The 20,511-nt window shown below is 40.4% G+C and overlaps 2 protein-coding genes and 1 long non-coding RNA gene across 9 annotated transcripts in view; 1 reads left to right on the top strand and 2 right to left on the bottom strand.

Moving 5' to 3' along the window:
* Positions 1 to 4,781, bottom strand: part of LYRM4 (LYR motif containing 4) — a 183,568-nt gene extending 178,787 nt beyond the window's left edge. For all 3 annotated transcript variants that reach the window (XM_077143776.1, XM_077143775.1, XM_077143777.1), the window contains exon 1: positions 4,110 to 4,781. In XM_077143776.1, the coding sequence (XP_076999891.1) occupies positions 4,110 to 4,195 (86 nt within the window). In that variant the 5' untranslated portion in view covers positions 4,196 to 4,781. The remainder of the gene's footprint in view (positions 1 to 4,109) is intronic.
* Positions 4,437 to 20,511, top strand: part of FARS2 (phenylalanyl-tRNA synthetase 2, mitochondrial) — a 611,740-nt gene continuing 595,665 nt past the window's right edge. Inside the window, exon 1 of one of the 5 annotated variants that reach the window (XM_077143769.1) lies at positions 4,437 to 4,713. The gene's annotated coding sequence lies outside the window, so the exon portion shown is untranslated. Of the gene's footprint in view, positions 4,714 to 4,886; positions 5,251 to 20,511 lie in introns of those variants that run through there. The other 4 variants (XM_077143770.1, XM_077143768.1, XM_077143773.1 and 1 more) reach the window with 4 other exon arrangements.
* On the bottom strand, positions 14,228 to 20,481 carry LOC143669177 (uncharacterized). The gene is made up of 3 exons (XR_013168765.1): positions 20,273 to 20,481; positions 15,098 to 15,272; positions 14,228 to 14,532 (listed from the first exon to the last, which is right to left on the bottom strand). It is a non-coding gene; the product is annotated as an uncharacterized LOC143669177 (long non-coding RNA).

Genomic DNA, 20,511 nt, shown 5'->3' on the forward strand with positions numbered 1-20,511 from the left:
GTGCCCTCAGTAGGGCCTTAATCTCTTCTTTGCACTGTTGTAATCAACTCCTATTTGGTATCCTAGCCTCTAGGCTCTCAAAATTATCTTCTACATTGCTGCAGCAGTGATCTATCTAAAACACATTTTTGGCGATGCTCTTTTATGGCTCAAAACTCTTCAGAGCTGCCACTTAACGCTTTTTAACTTCCTTAGCATGGCCTGGAAGGCTCTCAAACATCTAGCTCTCTCCTACCTTCTTAGTCCCATCCTTTGTCGTTCTCCAGGTCACACTGAACTCTCCAGCAATATTAAACTGTTTATAGTTATCTGAGCACACCATGCTGCTTTGCGCTTTTGACCTGATACTATCTCATAGGAAGTTGCCTTGGTTTTATACCCTATGTCCTGTACAGGTCTGTAAGGTCATTGATGGGAGAGGCTCTGCTGAGTCCAAACCTCTTATATTTGACCCCAGGGCCTGATAAAGTACTTAACAAAGAAACCTTAACATACGGAAATAGTGAAGTAAAAGAATACGGAGGAACAAAATCTATTTGGTTACAGGGACAATCAGGAAAGCTTTGTCCAGAGGAACGTCATGATTAGGTTGAGTCTTAATGGAGGAGAAGAAACTCTAGACAAGGGTGATAAAGGGCATGCCAAATAACAAGAACAGTACTTGTAGAGGAATGGAGGCCCAAGAGAGCATGTAATATCTGAGAAACTGCAAATAATTATGAAGGTGCACAGGATACATGTGTGGGACTGATTGGGAAGGAGACTAGGGAGATAAACAGGGCCTCTGTTATTAAAACTCAAACTCAATGCATATATCTATGTAGTATATACGCTACAAGAGAATTCCAAAATTTTAATTTCATCACTGCAGTTATTACACTTTCAGCATTGCAGTTTTAAGGTGATTTCAAAATTTGCACTAATTTGCTTTTTTTTCACTTGGGCAGGCACCGGGAATCAAATCTGGGTCTCCGGCATGGCAGGTGAGAACTCTGTGCCACCTTTGCCTGCCCACTAGTTTGCTTTTGATTGCTTATCCAGGAACTATAATTCTAAGAGGCTTTGCCACTTTCCAGTAGTGTGACCTCTGAGAGGTTACTTGACCTCTTTGTGCCTCAGTTTCCTCAATGGGCCATAAAAATAGTACCCACCTCACAGGACTGCTGTCAAAAATAACTGCATTAAGAGATGCTGTAGTGGGGGAGTTAGGTACCCCAGAAAAACATGCTTTTAATCTTAATCCACTCCAGTGGGTGTGAACACATTGTAAATAGGACCTTCTGATGAGGTTACTTTAGTTACGGTGTGGCCCAAATGAATCTGGATAGGTTTAGTCCTTTTAATGGCCGCCTCATAGAGAAGTCTATAGAAAGAAAAGGCACTGGAAGTAGCCAGAAGTTGGAAGCAAACAGAATCCAGGAGAGAAAGAAGACGCCACCAATGTGTATTGCTATGTGACAGAAAAGCCAAGGAGCCCTTGGACTGCTGACCCTGGAAGAAAGCAGCCTTCTAAGGCCCTGATAGTAAAGCCAACAAATTCCTGTTTTCAAATTAACCTATTGTGTGGGATCTGTTTTAGTATCTAGGAAACTAATACAAATATAAAGCATATAAAATAACACATACACGAGTGGTCAATGGATGTTATTATTATTAATTTGCCATCAGTAACAAATAGCTGCTAATACTAGAGAGGGGAGAAAGGGATATCCTTGAAATCTGCAAAATATGACCTTAATACAAAAGAAGGATGTATTTTATAATAGGTTTATTTTAGGACATGATCCTAGTAAGAATCTCAGGTCTTAGGGTCATGATTTCAGGAAAAAGTATAAAATTTGTATAAAAAGTATAAAAGTATAAAATGATTAATAGATTCTTTTGGACAGTACATTTATATCTGAATAATAAACCTAGCTCAAAGGCATATCCTTGAAGCATAATTTGAACTTTTTCCTAAATGTTTATTAGCTTATAGTTGCTCCCACTAAAATTCTTTTTTCAATTTTCTGCCTACTAGATATAGCCTTCAAAGACCTTGCAGCTTCCCACTGTGGACTTGGCATTAATTCACTTGGACAAACCTAGACTTATCTGTTGATTTCACCAGTGGGCTCATAAATCATTTCCAAATGGAATTTTAGAAATGGAAGGGTCATTAGAGATTATTTAGTTCAACAGCCTAATTTTATGAACAAGAAACCTGAACTACAGTGAGGCTGGGAGAAAGGTCAAGGTTATACACTCTTCCAGGGCTTCTATCACAGTGTGTGAACCGTGAACTGATTTCCAGTCCTTGTTTATTCTGAATCTATTTAGATGACAAAATATCTTCTTCCAGACTGTGGCCAGAATGACTGGTTTCTACTTTTTCACATGCATACTTAGTGATTTCCTTGATAGTCATGGTGTTGTGTTTAATTTTTGTTAAAATTTCCATCAGTATGTCTAGTGTTCATAGCCTTTACCTTCCAAAGCCAAAGTCGTTGAATAAAACCATGTTCTCTGTTGGGGACTGACTCATGTTCCCCCAGAAAGGCATGTTTGGGTCTGTGGCCTGTGGGTGTGAACCTATTTGTAAAGAAGACCTTTGAAGATACCATCAGTTAACATGTGCTCATATTGAGGGAGGGTGAGCCTTAATCTAATAGGGCTGAATTCCTTTTAAGTAAAGGAAATTGGACATGGAAAAGGGAGCCATGGGGAGCAGCCAGAAGTGAATGGAACCCAGAAGAGAAAGAAGATGCTGCCCATACGCACTGCCATAGAAAAGGCAAGGACCAAGGATTACTGGCAGCCAGCCCTAGAATGTCAGTCTCTGTGTAGAAAGTGCCCTGTTGATTCCTGAATTTCTCTCTTAACCTCCACATCATGGGGCAACAAATTCCTGTTGTTAAGCCAACACATTGTATGCTATTAGTGCTAGCAGCTAGGAAACTAACACCTGCCATATGAAAGTTTCTTTTAACCACTTGACTGGGTGACTATGACCTCATGTCCAAGATGTTGTTCTCAAGTTTACAGGAGGAGTACCCTTTCTATGCAGGTTTCTAACATTTAGAGAGAGTCACTGTTTGAGAGGCTTAAGTGTTTCTGCCTACTAAGTGATGTTGTACTAGATCTAACAATTACAGGTAGGGGCAAGCATCAGCTCCTATGACAGGGAATCCAGAGGCTGGGCAGTCACCTAAAAGGAGGCCTGGTTTAAAGAGATGAGCTGGTCCTATCAGATTCTTCCTCTTGGGAATATGATTCAGACTCTGAGAGAATCTCTACATTTATATAGCATTAATGATTGGCTAGAAGTTATGAGGAGCCAGAAAACATGAGAAGCTGAGGCTCTAAGGTAGAGAAAAGATAGATATACACAAAGTGTAAGAAAAAGGGACTTGCGAGCATACAAACAGAATAGGGTAAACCTTGAAGGAGTGAGTGTGCAACATTAAGGATCGGTTACTAGATTAAGAATCACATTCTCATGCTGCTTAGGTTTTCTAAGCTGTATTCAGGTCTGCTGTCGTCAGGATAAACTAATGTTTCTGCTTCTACAAGCTGGTGAGAACTCTGTTTCCCTTACAGATACTGATATATTAGCTTCCTCACCTTTACTCCTTGCCCTCACCAATATCCTAACGAAAACGAATTTCGTTCACGCAGCTGAAAGAGCTAATTAAGACATCTAGGAAAGAAAAGGGATGGCCAACGCGAGCCTTCATCTTTATGGATCTGTCCCACCGGCCGGTAACTTCCACTGTCAACTGTTCAACTTCTATGAAAAGTTCTATACATTAAGAAACCTGGTCTTCAGTCTGTCGCTTACAGCTTCCACGTTCATCGTTTTCATGGCAGAAAAGGAACACTAACTGTGCCCCGAGAGCACAATGTCACAAGACTTGGACATCATCCCGCTGATAAGGAAGGGCAAACCCACTGCTACTCACCCCGAGGTCTTAAGGGGCACACTCCTCGGCTGAGGGACCCTTCCCGCGATTGTCCTGAGGACGCCGGCACATGGGTTCCATGCACCCCGGACATTCCTGGGAACCCCCGGCCCCTCCCGGCCCCTCCCAGCCCCATCCCGGTCCCCGCAGCTCCGCCCGTCGGGTCACCTGTAATTGTAGGCGCTGAAATGCTTGCTTTCTCGCAGCATCGCCCGGTAAAGATCTAAAACCTGTGCACGACTGGAGGCTGCCATTTTGGACAGGGGGGCGGAAAAAAAAGTAAACGGGTCCTCTTCGTAGAAGTCCCGCGTCTACCGCAAACCACCAAATTTCCGCCTTTGCAAAACAAAACAAAACAAAACAAAAAACAAACCCACGAAGGAAATGAAATAGAGCGCGTTGTTTTCGCTGGCGGGCGGCGGGCCTCAGGCTGCGTCTGCAGAGCGCGACGGCCTTGCCAATCTCTGAAGGCGCCCAGGAGGCCCGTGCCCTCCCGAGGAAGGCCGCAGGCAGGGCCGGGGCAGCTAAGGGGCGCGGCCGGGTGGGGCGGCGGACGGAGCTCCAGGACAACCAGGTTGGAAAAAGGTCTAGGGCTGCGAAGGCGGGACGGGCGGCCTTTGGGGGGGCCGCCCGCACCCAGCCGCCTTCTTGATAACCGCGGGTGGAGGCTAGGCCGTGAGGGCGAGCATCGACCAGGATGCCTTTTAGCTGACCGCCCCGAGTCGCGGAGGAGACGTTTTTTTCTGGGGACGCATCGCGCGGAGGAACTTCGGTGAGTCCCGGAGCTACCTAAGACAACCCCGGAGTGCGTTGCCTGGGTTACCAAGCACGCCCCGGCGCCCCGCCCCCTGCCTCCGAAGCCCCGCCCCCTGCCTCCGACGTCTTACCCCCAGCCAAACGCCCGCTCTTGGGAAAGCGCCGCCCCCGGCCGTCGATGCCCCGCCCCGTTGGCCACGGCCGCCCTCGGCGCTGCCTGAATGGCGGTGCTCGGGGCTGTTTCTGGGATCTGCGTTTCCGCCGAGGCCTGTCTGCGGGCCTGGGCCGTGGGGCACTCGTCGCGTGCAGGGACAGGGCTCGGGGGGCTCGGAGGGCACGGGCTGGGGGCTCCGTTTCGCTCCGGCTCTGCTTAGGGCGACAGGCTAAGGTGCCTCCGGCGTAGGGCCCACATTTTGTCAAAATGGCCGCGCCCTGCGTGCAGGAGCGGCTCTGAACTGGGTGCGTTAAGTCCCTTCTCGCTACGAGCGAATAGGCCTGCTGCGCTTCTGACTCTGACCTCCCCCAGATCCGGGTTTTCCGGGGCGAGCGGTGGGTGAGTGCCGGCCTCACTGCAGCTTGGGGACGCAACGCTGGCGGTTGGTTTGGGAGGGAGTTAGCACCTGGTCGTGGATATTCCCGTTTTAGCTTCATATTTTAGGCTCTCAAGTTTTTGCTTTTGAATCCCTCAGAGTTTTGTAATTTAATAAATGCATAAAACGGCGGGAGGCCTGAACTCAAAATTTGGGCGACTGATTGGGGACCTTTAGGGTTTTAGGGATTCCTGGAATCATTTCAGACCCAAGGCCAGAAGCCGAGCAAGTTTTACCTGAAGCTTTTCGTGGAAAAGTTTTCTTCAGTGGCCTTTGTCATAAGACTTCAGCTTTTCTGAATAACGTCTTTAGAAGTGGTGGATAAAGTTGCTCTTCCTGATTCTTGAGCGTGGGACTGGGTGCAGGGAAGCCTGAGCGAGTTCTGGAAATGGTGTTGCAGAACACCTCACTTATTCTGAGTCTTCCTGCATATGATCAACGTTAGGAACAATCACAGCTTCCTGTCCCAAAACACTGGGAGGAGTAACTTCATGCGTAAAAACAAACAAGGGCGCATTGACACGCGTCTTTTTTCAACCACCGAGCTATGGCTATGTTCTTATCTCTTCTAGATTTGAAACTATTACTCAGCACCCAAATTGTGGACATTTGTTCCGTATCAAAGCAAGCTCCTATTTCCAGGAATTTTAAGGGCAGAAAATATTTCTCTGACTCTACCAATACCTTAGTCTACTTGCAACAGGCTGTCGGTGCATCCAGGTATACTTACTCGTCTTATTGCAATGACACTTAACAAAAAGGAATTGAAGAGAAAATGCTTTTAGTAAAATGCTTTTAATCCTCCTGTCTGATTTCTTTCTCATGCATCCACGTATCTTAAAATGGATTTTTTTAAAACTGAATAGCAGGACTTTTGTCATTCTTGCGGGTTGGTCAGGTTATTGGGTAAATCTTGCCTGGGATTTATTGAAGAGGCTTTTAATATTTTGTGTTTTCCGTTTTGATATTTCGTAAGCTATATTCAAGGCTAAGAAAAATACCTGGAAAAATACAGTGTTAATGCAAGTTACTGACAGAGAAAACTTATCAAAGTGAGAAGGAAAAAAACTGAAAATAATTTTGCTTTTTTACAAATACTGAGTATTGCATTATTTTACTCTATTTTGCGTTCATCTAGAAGATGAATTTGGCCTAATTGTTAACTTTCTACAATTATTCATGCCTAGTAGTTTTCAAGCAGTTTAATCAGTTTATTTAGATGACTTTTAGCTTTGTTGTAATCAAATAAAACTTTCCAAATAAATGGGTAAAATTTAAATAGTTTGCTTGAGTAGTCTAATTATTTGTTAGTGCAGTGAATGGTTGAGCAGTCATCAGTGAAGAAAGCTATAGTTTACCAACTAATTCTAAGCTAAGTTTTCCAAAAACATTTTATTATTTTGTTTGAAATGATTTACCGGAATGTTGGATGTCATTTTCTTGAAAGACTAATAAAAAAAATCACATAAGAAAGCTAAATCTTGTTTTTTGCACATTGCTATTGCAGAGATGAATTTTTTTTTGGGTGCATAGTCCAGAAATTGAACCCGGGTCTCCCACTTGGAAGGTGAGCCTTCTACCACTGAACCACTGATGCACCCTGACTCTTTTTAATAATAGCACTATTTGAGGTTGAAAGTGGAATTGCGCCAGAAGCTGTGAATGGACCTTGTTCATGTGTCCATTCTATTTTGGGCCAAGAAATTTCACAGATAAGTGAATCTAAACTAGGGGGTACTCCCTACTTTACTGTCACTTAGGCCTCAGAATATAAAACTTTCCTTATATTTACTATCCATAGTTAATACTTTAACCACCTATGTAAAATCATATATTACCTTGCATTAAAATTAGTATTGTCAATGAGCACTTAATGCTTTGTGAAATTTCTTCAAATGTAATAGACAGCATAATGGCAGTTTACTGTCCTTAAGTTGAAATATCAAAATGTGTAAAGAAAATCTTGTATAGAATAGCAACTTCTGATATTATCATTTAGATGTTATTTTACTCCATGCATGGATCTTTAAATCTTTATTTCCTCATTACTTTTATTTGTATTTCATCCTTATAGAATGATGAAATTGAAAGGGACCTTGCACATCAACTCTCATACTTTCAGGTGAACATTCCGAAGCCCTTTTTCTCGTTCATTCATTCAGCTTTTATTGAATACTTCCCAAGTGCAATGTGTTATACAAGATGATAGTTACAAGAGTTATACAAGATGATAGATATAAGAAGTTATGAGGGTCCATCCTTCTTGAGAGCAGTAGAGGACTGGATAAGAAAAGCAAGAATTTATTTTTGACCTGTGTTCTGATACGGTTATATCTTAATTTCCTTGGGCTGCCATAAAAAATTACCCCAAACTTGGTGGCTTAAAATAGCACAAATTTATTGTCTCACTGTTTTGGAGGCTGAAAGTCTCAATTCAAGGTTTTGAAAGGGCTGTGCTCCCTCTGAAGTGTATAGGGAAGCATCTGTTTCATGCCCCTCTACGGCTTCTGTTAGTGGCAATCCTTGGCAACAGAACTCCAGTTTCTGCCTCTGTCTTTCAGTATACTGGTGTCCATATTTTCCTCTTGTGAGGACACCAGTGTTATTTGATTAGGACTCACCCTAATCCGTTTTGGCCTCATTTTAATTAACTATGTAGTCAAAGATCCTATTTCCAAATAATATCATAGTCACAAACCAGGGGTTAGTTTCTTTTTTGGGGGACATAATTCAACCCATAGAACATTGTAGGGGAATACAGAAAAGAGGCATTCAACCAGGGCTTTGATATAAGGGAAGGCTTTTCAGTAGAGGTATTTCCAAAAATGAGTAATAAAGAAGAAGAATGTAATAAATTAGAGATTGCAGTGTATGTTCAAAGTATGGAGGCATGAGGGTGCAAGATTTATTTGGGGAACTTTTAAGTGGTTTGGAATGGGGAGGTGGGGTGAGGATAGGGACCATCTGTGAGTCCATAGAAGAGTTTAGCAGTGTCCTGCTTTATTTTAAGACTGCTTCTTCTTTTGGTGTGATGCCTTTTCTTTAAGGCATTAGGTAGTTCACCTAAGGCAACCTCTGAGCTGTTGACATGGAGATTAGTTTTCCAGATGTTGATAGGCTTGTGTTTCAAGCCATATTTTTGTGTCCTATATTCCAGGAACACTGAAATTTTGTTTATTTTATCTTTCTGTTCAACGGGTAGTTGATGAGCCTGTTAGTGCACACCACTGTTCTTGTGGTGACTTGGGGGCTAAAAATCAAACACAATTATTGTTCTTCAGGAGTTTACAGTTTAAATACAGTTTGTATGTAATTAAAATATGGGGCTGGAAGGAACAAGTGCTGTAAGGGAAGTACTGATGAAGTGCTATGGAGTCTTAGAGGAAGGAGGGGTTCCTCCAGTGACTGATGTCTGGGCCACACTTTATTAGCTGCGTAAAATCCCCTGAGGTCCAGGAAATTGTGCAGCCAGGGCCGAGAAACATTAATCTATGGAAGTTCATGGAGAAGGAAGTGCTGGTATTGGGTTTGGGGGGATTTAGTCTTGAGCTGGGCCTTGATAGGTATTATAGTATTTGAATGCATGGTGTGGTTGTAAGGTGGGCTTACTCTTGAAGACAATGGCTGAGTGAGGTCTATGGAAAAATAATATGACCTAGAGAACATAGCAGGGGTCTTTGTTCAGAGCAGAAGAGTGTGTGAAGGGGAATATTGGGAGATCCAGCTTTCATATACATGTGAGACAAGAGCTGTATACTTATTAGTTCTCAGTTAATTCTTCTATGTGGTGGGATAACTTGTGTCTCTATTTAAGGAAAGGGAAGCTGAGCACTTGGTTGATTAGCAGGGTTCTAAAGCTAGGAAGCACAGGGATAGGCATTGGATCAGAAATCCAATTGACTATGATGCTACACTGTTTCACACAAGATCTCCAGTGCCAGTTTAAGGAATTTGAAGTTTATTGATTTTTCTTGGATAACATGGGCAAAAAAATTTTCATCCTGTTTGAATTTTAATTTAGTTGGGTTCTCACTTATTTATAAGCTGACAGGTTTGCATAGGAATATTAATGCATAGAATAATAATTAGAGACTCAGAAATGTTGATTTTTATAGTAATTTGCAGTCTTTTAAGATAAGTTTACATGTTTTTTTTCTGTTAACGTCTCTTTGAAAAGGCTCATGCCATTTTTTTTTATGGTTGTCTATTCGTGTGTGTGTGTGTGTGTGAGAGAGAGAGAGAGAGAGAGAGAGAGAGAGAGAGAGAGAAATTTCCTCTTGGGGGATTTTCTGAGACTCAATAGTTCTGCTGAAGCTCTTTTTAAAAATGTTTATGAAAATCTGTTTTCTGTTTTAAGAGATTTAGAAAGCCATGAGAATATTGCAACTAAATGGTCTAGATTCATTGATTAGAGGCAAAGGGTTCCCTCTCTTGTGAGCAGCAGCACTAAAATTGACAATTGATTTTGTGTAAAATGTATCAAATGTCACTTAGTCTTAGGAGGTTGTTTCTTTTTTTAACAAATTATTTCTTGGCCTTTTAAAGGAAAGAAAGCATTTTTTCATGCTGCAAACTCAACAACATGGGAATTCTTTTATAATGTGATTTATGGCAATGTTCTGTTATAGATAATTTTCATTCTTTTTTTACCAGTTATGAGGTTTCAACTGTTTTCAGAATAATGTTTTCATATTGTCTGGATGTTTTAGAAAAGTATTTATGAATCAAGCTAGCTATATGCAATGATAATGGTAGCTAATTTTTTTTTTTTTAGCTTCTAGTATTTTTATCTTCAAACATGCAAATATATACACACACACATTATATATGTATATAGACATTTTTCATACACACACATATATAGAGTGAGTTTTAATATACAGAAGTTTTGAAGTTTTTTTTTTTCATGGGCAGGCACTGGGAATCGAACCCAGGTCTCTGGCATGGCAGGTGAGAACTATGCCTACTGAGTCACCGTGGTCTGCCCAGAAGTTTTGAAATTTTGTGTAGGATAATCCATCAATCTTTTCTCTTTTCATTCTTTTATAGACATCATTCTTTAAAGAAACATCCACACACATAGAGTCCAGCCATATTAGACAATCAGTGCTCACAATATCATCACATAGCTGTGAGTTCTTCACCATCATCATTTTTAGAATATCTGCAGCACTTCAGGAAAAGAAAAGGAAAGAACTCATACATCCTGTACTCCTTTACCCCTCCCTCTCATTGACCCATAGTATTTCAATCTACCCAATTTATTTTACCCTATATACCCCCATATTATTTATTATTTTTATCCTTATTTTTTATTACTTATCTGTCCATACCCTGGATAAAAGAGCATCAGACACAAGGTTTTCACAATCATACAGTCACATTGTAAAAGCTATATAGTTATACAGTCTTCTTCAAGAATCAGGGCTACTGCCACACAGTTCAACAGTTTCAGATACTTCCCTGTAGCCATTCCACTCCATCATAAACTAAAAAGAAATATCTATATAATGCAAAAGAATAACCTCCAGAATAACCTCTTAACTCTGTTTGAAATCTCTGCCATGGAGACTTTATTTCGCCTCAGTTTTCTTTTCCCCGTTTTGGCCAAGAAGACATTTTCATTCCCTTAATGCCATGTCCCAGCTCATCCCTGGGATTCAGGTCCGACATTGCCAGGGAGATTTATACCCCTGGGACTCAAGTCCCACGTAGACTGGAGGACGGTGAGTTCACCTGCCAAGTTGTAGAGAGAGAGGCCGCACCTGAGCCACAAAAGAAGTTCTCTGGGGGTGACTCTTAGGCATAATTAGCAGTAGGCTTAGCGTCTCCTTTGCAGGAATAAGTTTCATAGGGGCATGCCCCAAGATTGAGGGTTCAGCCTATTGAATTAGTTGTCCCCACTGCTTGCAAGAATATCAGAAATTCCCCAGATGGGAAAGTCGAATGCTTCCTCCTTTCTCCCCAGTCCCCCAAGAGAACTTTGCAAATACTTTTGTATTTTCTGCCCAAATTACTCTGGGATATATCGGGGTATCACACTAACCTACACAAACCGTCAGAATCTCACGCCCTATTCAAGATTCCATGTAATTATGGTGTTCAGATAAACTGACCATACAAGTTAAATTAGATAATGTGAATGGTAGCTAAATTTTAAATTTAAAGTTTATTTCTCTTCCAGGAGCTCTGCTGGGCACTTTATAAACATCTACTTTTTGTAATTCTTAGAAATGGAAATTTGAAGTTCTCATTGGCTTCTTTTAATGGGGAATAATCGCTACTGTCTCGTTTGTTCATATCTGTTTGGTTTACAGAGAGTACTTCAAATTTGCCTTGTTGACTCTTTGTTTAGAAAAATAGCCTGTGTTTTGCTAATCACTGGTGAAATGCTAGGTCAATGCAATGTTGAGTTCTGTGAAGTTAATTGATTTCTCAGAATGATGATATACCTTTGTTATTATATTGAGGACTCATTGGAAGCTGTACAGAGAATTCATGTTATTTTTGCCATTCATAGTAGATACTTTACTTTTATATAATTTAATATTTTATAGTCTTTAGTCAAAACATTTACTTGCTGAATACAATCAAAGCAATTCAGCTGGGCAGACCTGTAACCTGTATGTGTAATCAGTAATCTTGAGTCAATCAATAGTATTTTAAGTAAATAAAAGCCCAGTTTGTGCAAAATGGATTACAGTAATATCATTAGACAATAATGCAGAGTTAGCTTCAGTTTATGGGTAGAGTTATCTTTATAACCATTTCTGGAATTCTGAAGTGTGTAGACGGAAGGTGAAAATGGAGATGTCCTGAAAGAGGAGAACGCTTATCAGGCACCTTTCCTCTTTGACATTTCACCCTAGGGACATTGCTGCCTATTTCAAGTCTTCGAACACTTTGAAATAGGTGCATATGCCTGGACACCTGGACATTTATGACTTTAAACCCTGATGAGAATCTCATGTACACCTTGCCTTACAGGTGTAAGAATACCTCTAGCCCCCTGGGAGGTTGGTATGATGGGAAATACCTTTTGACTCTCATCTGTAAAACCCAGCCCAGTCTTCAGATGATCACTTGTAGTCCCTGTTTTTAAAGCCTCTGAGTAAATTGTCTCACATAAATACATATCAGGATGTGAGCTTATTTTCACCAGAACTGTCCAAGGTGGATCTGGGTGACTGTTTGTTAGGGACCTCATGGAGGAGATGATGTGGATGCCAAGTTTCAGGGTTTCTGAAAATCCTTTCCTATTGTCCTAAAAGCTATATGAGAGTAGAATGTTGAATATAGATCTGGTCCTCAGTTATGGTTTTTTATTTTTTATTTTTTTATTTTTTTATTTTTTTATTTTTTTTTAAAGGAAGGAAAGACAGAGAAGGAAGGAAGGATGGAAGGAAGGAAGGGAGGAAGAAAGGGAAACATTTTTAAACATTTTCTTGTTTTATTATATTTTGTTTGTTTGTTTGTTTTTTACATGGGCTGGGGCCGGGAATCGAACCGGGGTCCTCCGGCACGGCAGGCAAGCACTCTTGCCCGCTGAGCCACCGCGGCCCGCCCTATTTTTTATTTTTATGTGAATTGATTTTACTGCCAGACTATAGACTATAATTTCTTGGCTCCTCTCTATCCTCAAAACTCACAGTGCTTTTACGATAAGGTCTAAACTTCCTGACACAGCTCACGAGACCCTTTGGGGTCTGACCCCTGCCCATTCATCAGCCTCATAACACACCTCATTCTTTTTCACTTACTTTCTTCCTTGACAGTGTTTCAGTTCTTTGGTACTTGCCTCTTTTCCTTCTGTTCTGGAAGCCTTGGCAAATGCTGATCCAGCTGCCTGGGTTGCTCTTCCCTCCCCTCCTATTTCCTCTTAGTATCTCAGTTTAAGAAATGGCTAGAGGTTTGCATTAGCTTGTTAAGCTTGCAGAATGCAAAATACTCAGATGGAATGGCTTTTAAAAAGGGAATTTAGAAGTTTACAATTGTAGTGCTGAGAAAATGTCCAAATTAAGGCACCAAAAAAGGCTACCTTCACTCAGGAAAGGCTGATGTTGTCCAAAACACTTACGTCAGCTAGCTATTCACATGGTTGGCATCTGCTGGTCCCTTGCTCCTGGTCTCCATTGCTTTCAGCCTTTGTTTCCTATGGGGATTCTTCACCGTGGGCCTTCAGTTAGCTACTCCAGAATACAACTCTGGGTTCTGGCTTGCTTAGCACCTCATGGCAAGGCACATGGTGACATGTGCTAGGCCTGCATCTCCAGACGTCTGGGACTGGTATTGGCTCTGTCAGTTCTGATGCAGCTTTTCTCCAAAAGTTTGCATCTTCTCTGAGGTTTCTTCAAACTGTTTCCCCTTTTAAGGGACTCCAATGAATGAATCAAACCCACCTAGAATGGGTGAAGTCACATTTCCAACTAATCAAAAGGTCTCACCCACAACAACTGGGCACACCACATTTCTGTGGAGATAATCTAATCAAAAGGATTGAATCAAGATTAAAAGAAATGCTGCTCCCACAAGATTGGGTCAGGATTAAACATGGCTTTTCTGGGGTACATGACAGCTTCAAACCGGCACAAGTTTCCTTGTCTTTTTTCTTTATCAAATGTGCTTCCTGCATATGTGTATTTCTATATCTATACATATACACACACAGAAGCAGATATGTGATATGTATATCATAGGGAATTTTGTTCACAATGTTTTTTTTTTTTTGGTGTGTGGGAGTGTGTATGTGCATGGACCGGTATTGAACCAGGTCTCCCACACGGCAGATAAGAATTCTGTCACTGAACTACCCATGCATCCCTAGAGGAACCTTTTCGTACTTGATCCAGTCTTTCTATATAAGCCCTCACTCATAGTAGGGATCACTACCTTTCGGTTGAGAGTGACTCAGTTGTAAGTAACAGGAAACTGAACTCATTGGCTGAAGCCAACATACTGGCTTTTTATTGTCTCATGTAGCTTGAAAGTTCAGAAGCCAGAAGATCTTTATAGTTGGTGCTGTTATGAAGGACTTGAATTTCCCTTCTCTCCACTTTGACTTCCACTTTGTCTCCTTCATCCTCAGGCAGGCATGTTCTCCAGAGGTTGCCAGCAATTCTGGGGTACTTGTTTCCAGAAACTTGGAAAAGCAAGAGGGCTTCCGGATGAGGACTATCAAACTCTGCTCTCCATCCACCTCATTGGCCCTAGTTGGATCATGTGCTCCTCCATCTCTGAAAAAAACACTGTGGCCAGGGGAAGGGCTGTACTCAATAGTTGAATCTTGAGCCACCTGTCTAATTCCTGGAGGCAAGGGTAGAAGCAGCTGCCCCCAAGTACATAGGCTGTGAAAGTTGGGGATGGTGTCTGGGCATGGTGGCACACAAAATGAAATTGAGGTGGTTACCAGGAGAAGGGGGAATAATTTTTTGTAAAAGGTAATAAGTTTCAGCATAGCATTTTTATATAAACATTTAATATTTCTTCATGTAATTATTTGATTACTTTTTCTGAAACCAGACTCTAAAAATAGAGACTGTGTCTATTTTTTATTGTCATTGTGTTCCCAACACATAATGCCTAGTTTTGCACATAGATGCTCAATAAATATCAATGGTCAAATGAACGAACGAACCAGTCACATAAGTTCTAAATAATTCCTGTGTAAAATTATTGAATGGTTCTCGCAGATAGTGTTAATTGGTTACCCAGCAACCACACATCTTTTTGGCCAACAGAATTCTCATTTTGTTTGGGTGGCCATGTGCCTTGTTCCTGGAATGAATCATTATGGTCTAAAGGAATCATTACCTTTTTGCCAGATACTTGGTTTTCCAGCCCTTCTTAAAGCCAGGGATAGCATGAGGCATAGTTCTACACAGTGAGACAAAGGAAGGTCTGCTGGAAAGTTTCTGGGAAAGATTTTGCTTTCTGTTGAAAGTTGAATATTCGTCAAGGAGGGCTTGGTCATGTCATCTCTTCTCTCCTGCTGGGAATATTAGTAAGAGGGATTAATGCTTGAAGCTCAGCAACCATTTTGCAATCATGTGGAGAAAAGCATGATAGAAAGGCCAAGAAAATACAAGAGATTCCACCCTACAGTCCTGATTTTTCTGAGCTACTGAGTGAACCTTGGAACTGAATACCTTAGACTTCTTGTAAACAATAAATGTCTTGTCTTAAGCCACGATTAATTGGGCTTTCTGTTAATTGAAACTCAACATATCCTGATATTGCTCCAGAAATAAAATGGAACTTTGTTGTTGTAGCCTTGACAAATAGTCTTATTTGGAAATTACTACACTTGTTAGTGTCTTTTCTCTTTGCTGCTTGTAAAGCTTTGGGATATATATAGTTTCCTTTTTTTTTTTTAACATAAATTATTATTTGTACACACAAACCAAGTTTTTTTTATACTTCAGGACTTTTGTACACGAGTATCCCTCCCTGGACCCTGAAATAATTCTCCCAATATTCTTCACTTGACTAGTGTTGACTCAGCTTAAATGTTGCTTCTTTAGAAAAGAGTCCCCTGGCCCCAATTAAAATCACATACTCCTTATCATTGTTTCTTATAGCATTGCATTCTTTACCATAACCCAACCCCCCCCATGGGTAGGCACTGGGAATTGAACCCGGGTGTCTGGCATGGTGTAACTTTTTATAATTTATAATTATAAATACAAATTATAATTTTATCATTTAAAATTTTATATCTGCGTTTTTGTGGATTACTGGTTTAATGTTGATTTCCCCCACCCTCATGTGAATTCCAGGGTGAGGGACCACATCTGTTTTGCTTGCCACTATAGGCTTAGCATCTGAACTTGTGCCTCCTTAGGTGCTCTGTAAGCATTTGTTGAATGAATGAATAAATGAAAGAAAAGAAGACTGAACACCTCTGGTTCCTGCATGATCCGTCATCAACCTGCCCCATTACTATCAACAATTTTATGTAAGATGAGCCATAGAGCAACTTCTGTTTCATATCTTCAGATTGCATTGCTCTATGCTTGTCAGGGTTTGGGTTTAGATTTTATACTGTTAAATTTTAATTTTCTCTGCCTTAGTGGAAAGTATAATGAGCGTACTGTAGTCACTTACCAAACTAACTGAGCAAGCGTTTTGTCAGTTCCTTTATGAGAGTGATACATATTTTGGGCACTCTTTACTCTTTTGTTATGATTTATTGTCCCAGAATTTTGGATTATCTTAAAAGAAGCTTTATGGACACTATGTTTGTAATTTGAAATGGAGAACCTCTGGTAGTGAAAGTTGGAAGCATGGAAATGATACATCAGCAGGCTATTGAACCCAGTTACTAGGCAAGTTACTTAAAATTGCATTTAGAATCTGTATTTTCTTTCCAAAAGACTGGTTTCAGGAGATTCATGTGAATCATTAACATAAATTATTGATTTAAAATTGAGATACTTCTAAGTAGTTTAAAAAAAAAATTGGCACGCTGTAGTCCTAGACTGTTGGCACTTGTTTTATTCTTTCTAGAGAGATTTACTGCGCATTTTTCCATTGATTCTAACTGCTTTGTCTGTGTGATAACAAGTGGGAAACGATGACTAAGACTTTGTCAGTGTAGTGGCACTTCACTGTAGGGTGCCCATGTCATTTTAACTAAGTGGCAATAGTCATAATTATTTCTTTATTTGGGACACTTCTGTGGTTAAGGAACGTGGGTGCTATTAAATAATTATGCTTGGAAAACAGGTAGACTCCTGAAATGTCTTGAGCAAATTGAGAACTATGGGCACCCTATTTGAAAGAGTCATTTAAGACTGTACCATGCAATTTCTGATTTGGTGGTATGAAACCTAAAAGCTAGAGAAACTAAAATTTCTATAATTAGCATCCTCCCATGTGCATCCTGTTTTACCTCTGGGTAAGCATTTGTTGCAAGCCTTACTTGTCTAAGGGTTGGGTTATGTGCTTGAAAAAGTAAAACCAACATGTAGATGTGTAAATAAATATGATCAGAGTGAATGATAAATAAATATGATTAGAGTGAATGATCATTTACTCTGCCTGTGATTATGTACTGGATAAATATTTTCTATGTAAATATTTGATCCATAATTTGATGAAACTTGTGCTTTAGTTTCGTATTTTGCTAGAATCCTTTCAGGCCTTTTTTTCGAATTCATTATTGGATTTTCCGCTTTTGCTGCAGGTTCTGGAATTTTAGGCTAAGGGATATGAATTGTGAAGTTTTCCTGGACCTGGCAGTTAGCAGGCTCTGTTACAACAGTTGTTTCCAGCCTGGTACTAGGGAACCATGGGAGCCAGAGGAAGACATGGCTGTGAGTCCCTCTGAAAACATCATCTGCAGATTAAACAGTCTCCAACATATGGATGTCCTTCCATTGCTCATATATCTGCATGTAATATAGTGCTTGGAAAAATATGCAGTGGTTAAAAGCTACTGTGGTTCATTAATGCTTCCAAGTAATTTTCAATTATATGGTGGATATTAAAAGTATATGGCTGATTTTGTTGGGGTTATAGTATGTCCTCACACTAAAATAGGTTGAGAACCGCTGGTTAGGTTAAATGACAGGATGTGTCTCCCATTTTAACCCTTTTGCTTTATGTCCTTTCCCCATCATTTTGCAGAAGCATGTCTAGGGCATTCTCCTTGGGTCAGGCCAATTCTTGGCTCCTTCCCCTCCTTGTAAATACTAGCCATTAATACAGTCATCTATTCTACCTCTGATCTATCTCTAATTTTATGTGTTGAACAGTGTATCATTAGCAGATAGATGGTGAAATAAATTATTAGATTGATTGTGCCTTGCATAGGATCAAAAGCTATTTGCATAACATTCAATAAATATTTGTATAGGAGTAAAAAATATTTGCTAATTTGTTAATAATTCAATGGGATTTCCTACTAGTGCTGTACTTTGATGATTTACTGAAGTCCCTTGGTTTCTTTATTTCTTTTCCTTTTGAAATTGGATTTCTTTTATGCTGCAGGAGTCTTGTATTTTAAGCTAAGTCATGTGACTTTTAAACCATATATGTTTTTGTTCTGATTGCTAAATTGTTTTTCTCCTTCACTTTTCTGGTGTTCCTGGGCACATGGGCTCATCAACTCCCATCTGAACTAATGTGCCTACTCTCTGAGTGCTTTATTATGTGCCAGGTGTTGGGCTGGCTGCTTTATGTGTTACCTGTTTAATATGCATGAAGATTCTATGGAATGAAGAAACATAAATAGTAACTGGCCCAGCTGGGATTTGGAATAAAACATCTTTTATTGACTGACCCTCTTCTATAATCTCAATTTTAAGCATTTCTCGCTGTTTTTCCAGCATTTTCAGTTTACTCCATTTAGTACCACGACTCCATCAATTCTTTGACCCTACCAGGGCTTGTAATCCATAACTTTACCACCCTTTCATTGTTCCAGGTGTGATGGCTCGTATCCTTCCTTCCCTCCTTATCTAGCTTATATTCATGATCATGGCTTTTTAATATCATCCTAATTGTGCTGCTTCAGATGAGTACAGTTCTTAGTTCTAATTATTTTCCAATTCTGCCTGATTAATGTGCTTTTATTAATAGATTTGACCTCCAGTGAAAGGAAGAAAAGTGAGTGTCTTTACACAGGGTCTATCAAACATTTCTGATTTAAGGATATTACACATATAACCAGTATATTGAGCTAGCATGATCAATGGAATGTAAGTAAAAACATAACTTTTTTTGTCTTCCCCCAAATTGCGTTTGGTGGGGTAATGTTCCCCAGCTTCTGGATGAAAGCTTATTTTTTCCCTCATCACCTTCTTGATGGAACAGGGTGCTGGTGTACGGCTGACTTTTTTCTCTTTTTCTACTTATACTTTCCCCCTAAGCTTTTTGTCTTCCATTTGTAGGGTTGAAGACTAGGGCAGGAGGAGAGGAAAAGGATGCAACTGAGGAAAGTAATGGGTCTATATTAACTGGATGACATAGTACTCTAGGTTTGACTATCTAATGGTCATTTTCTGGATTCTTTAGGACCCTTACTGGGTCCCTTAAACTCTAGCTTTCTTGAATTAGGCGATTCTTCTTTGGCTTGCTATATCCCACTTCACTCTTGACTTTTCTGAGTTCCTTTATGTGGAAGAAATGTTCATTTTTGAATGTTTTACACCTGTTCGGGTGCTCTTTCTGGGTTCTGGGCTGGTACTCACTGACATTGCCCTCATCTGGTCCATGAGAAGCACCCATCATTGGTAGGGACAGTAACTTTCCAAATGCAACCCTGTGTTCTCTGTTTCTCCCTTCCCTCCCTCTGGTTTCTAGCTTTTCTGTGTAATTGGTTGGGTATGTATTCATGGAGTCCTTAAACTGCATGGGCGCATATCAGCCCCTTTCCCAGAGGGCTCAGCTGGAGTTACCACAAAAGGAAGCAGACATCCTCCTTCTGGAGGAGGTGGGCAAAAGTGTCACCAATCCTCATAACATTCTCCTCCACTCTGGGCCCTTTTTATGTTTTTGGACTGAGTGTAGTCCTATAATTGTGGAAATGATCTTCACTCATTTCCTTTTTAAATTGTACATTTTGGTTTGTGGCATTTGTTTATTCAATTTTGCCTTGTTCAAAACTTCAGTTTAACCTCCTGTCATTTTTTTCTTCTAAAAATGACACATATGCACAACTTAAAAATCTTAACAAATGTGTAAAGTGGAGAGAGAATTAACACCTGCCCCCCCAATCTTATAATCTGGAAGTAACCATGCTTAATATTTGGTGACCATCATTCTAATCTTTCTATGAACATTTATATAAATGGATGGAAGATAGATGACTTGAAAGTCCTTTTCAAAGACAGGGTCATACCATACTGTTTTAGTTTGTTAAAGCTGCTGGAATGCAACATATCAGAAGCAGAAAAGCTTTTAAAAAGGGGAATTTATTAACTTGCAAGTTTACAGTTCTAAGGCTGTAAAAGTGTCCACATTAAGGCACCAGCAAGAGGTTACCTTCACTCAAGAAAAGTTGATGTCCTCCAGGACACCTCTGTCAGCTGGGAAGGCACCTAAGACGACTGCTAGCTTTCTGTCTGGCTTCTTCAGCAGCTTCCCTGGGGGTGTTTTCTTTCATCTCCAAAGGTCTCTGGCTGTGTGGGCTCTAAAACTTTTTCCAAAATTATTCCCTCTTAAAAGATTCAAGTAAGCAACCCTACCTTGAATGGGTGGAGACTCATCTCCATGGAAACCAC

Source organism: Tamandua tetradactyla, chromosome 25 (genome assembly GCF_023851605.1).
Source record: "Tamandua tetradactyla isolate mTamTet1 chromosome 25, mTamTet1.pri, whole genome shotgun sequence".
Classification (NCBI taxonomy): domain Eukaryota; kingdom Metazoa; phylum Chordata; class Mammalia; order Pilosa; family Myrmecophagidae; genus Tamandua; species Tamandua tetradactyla.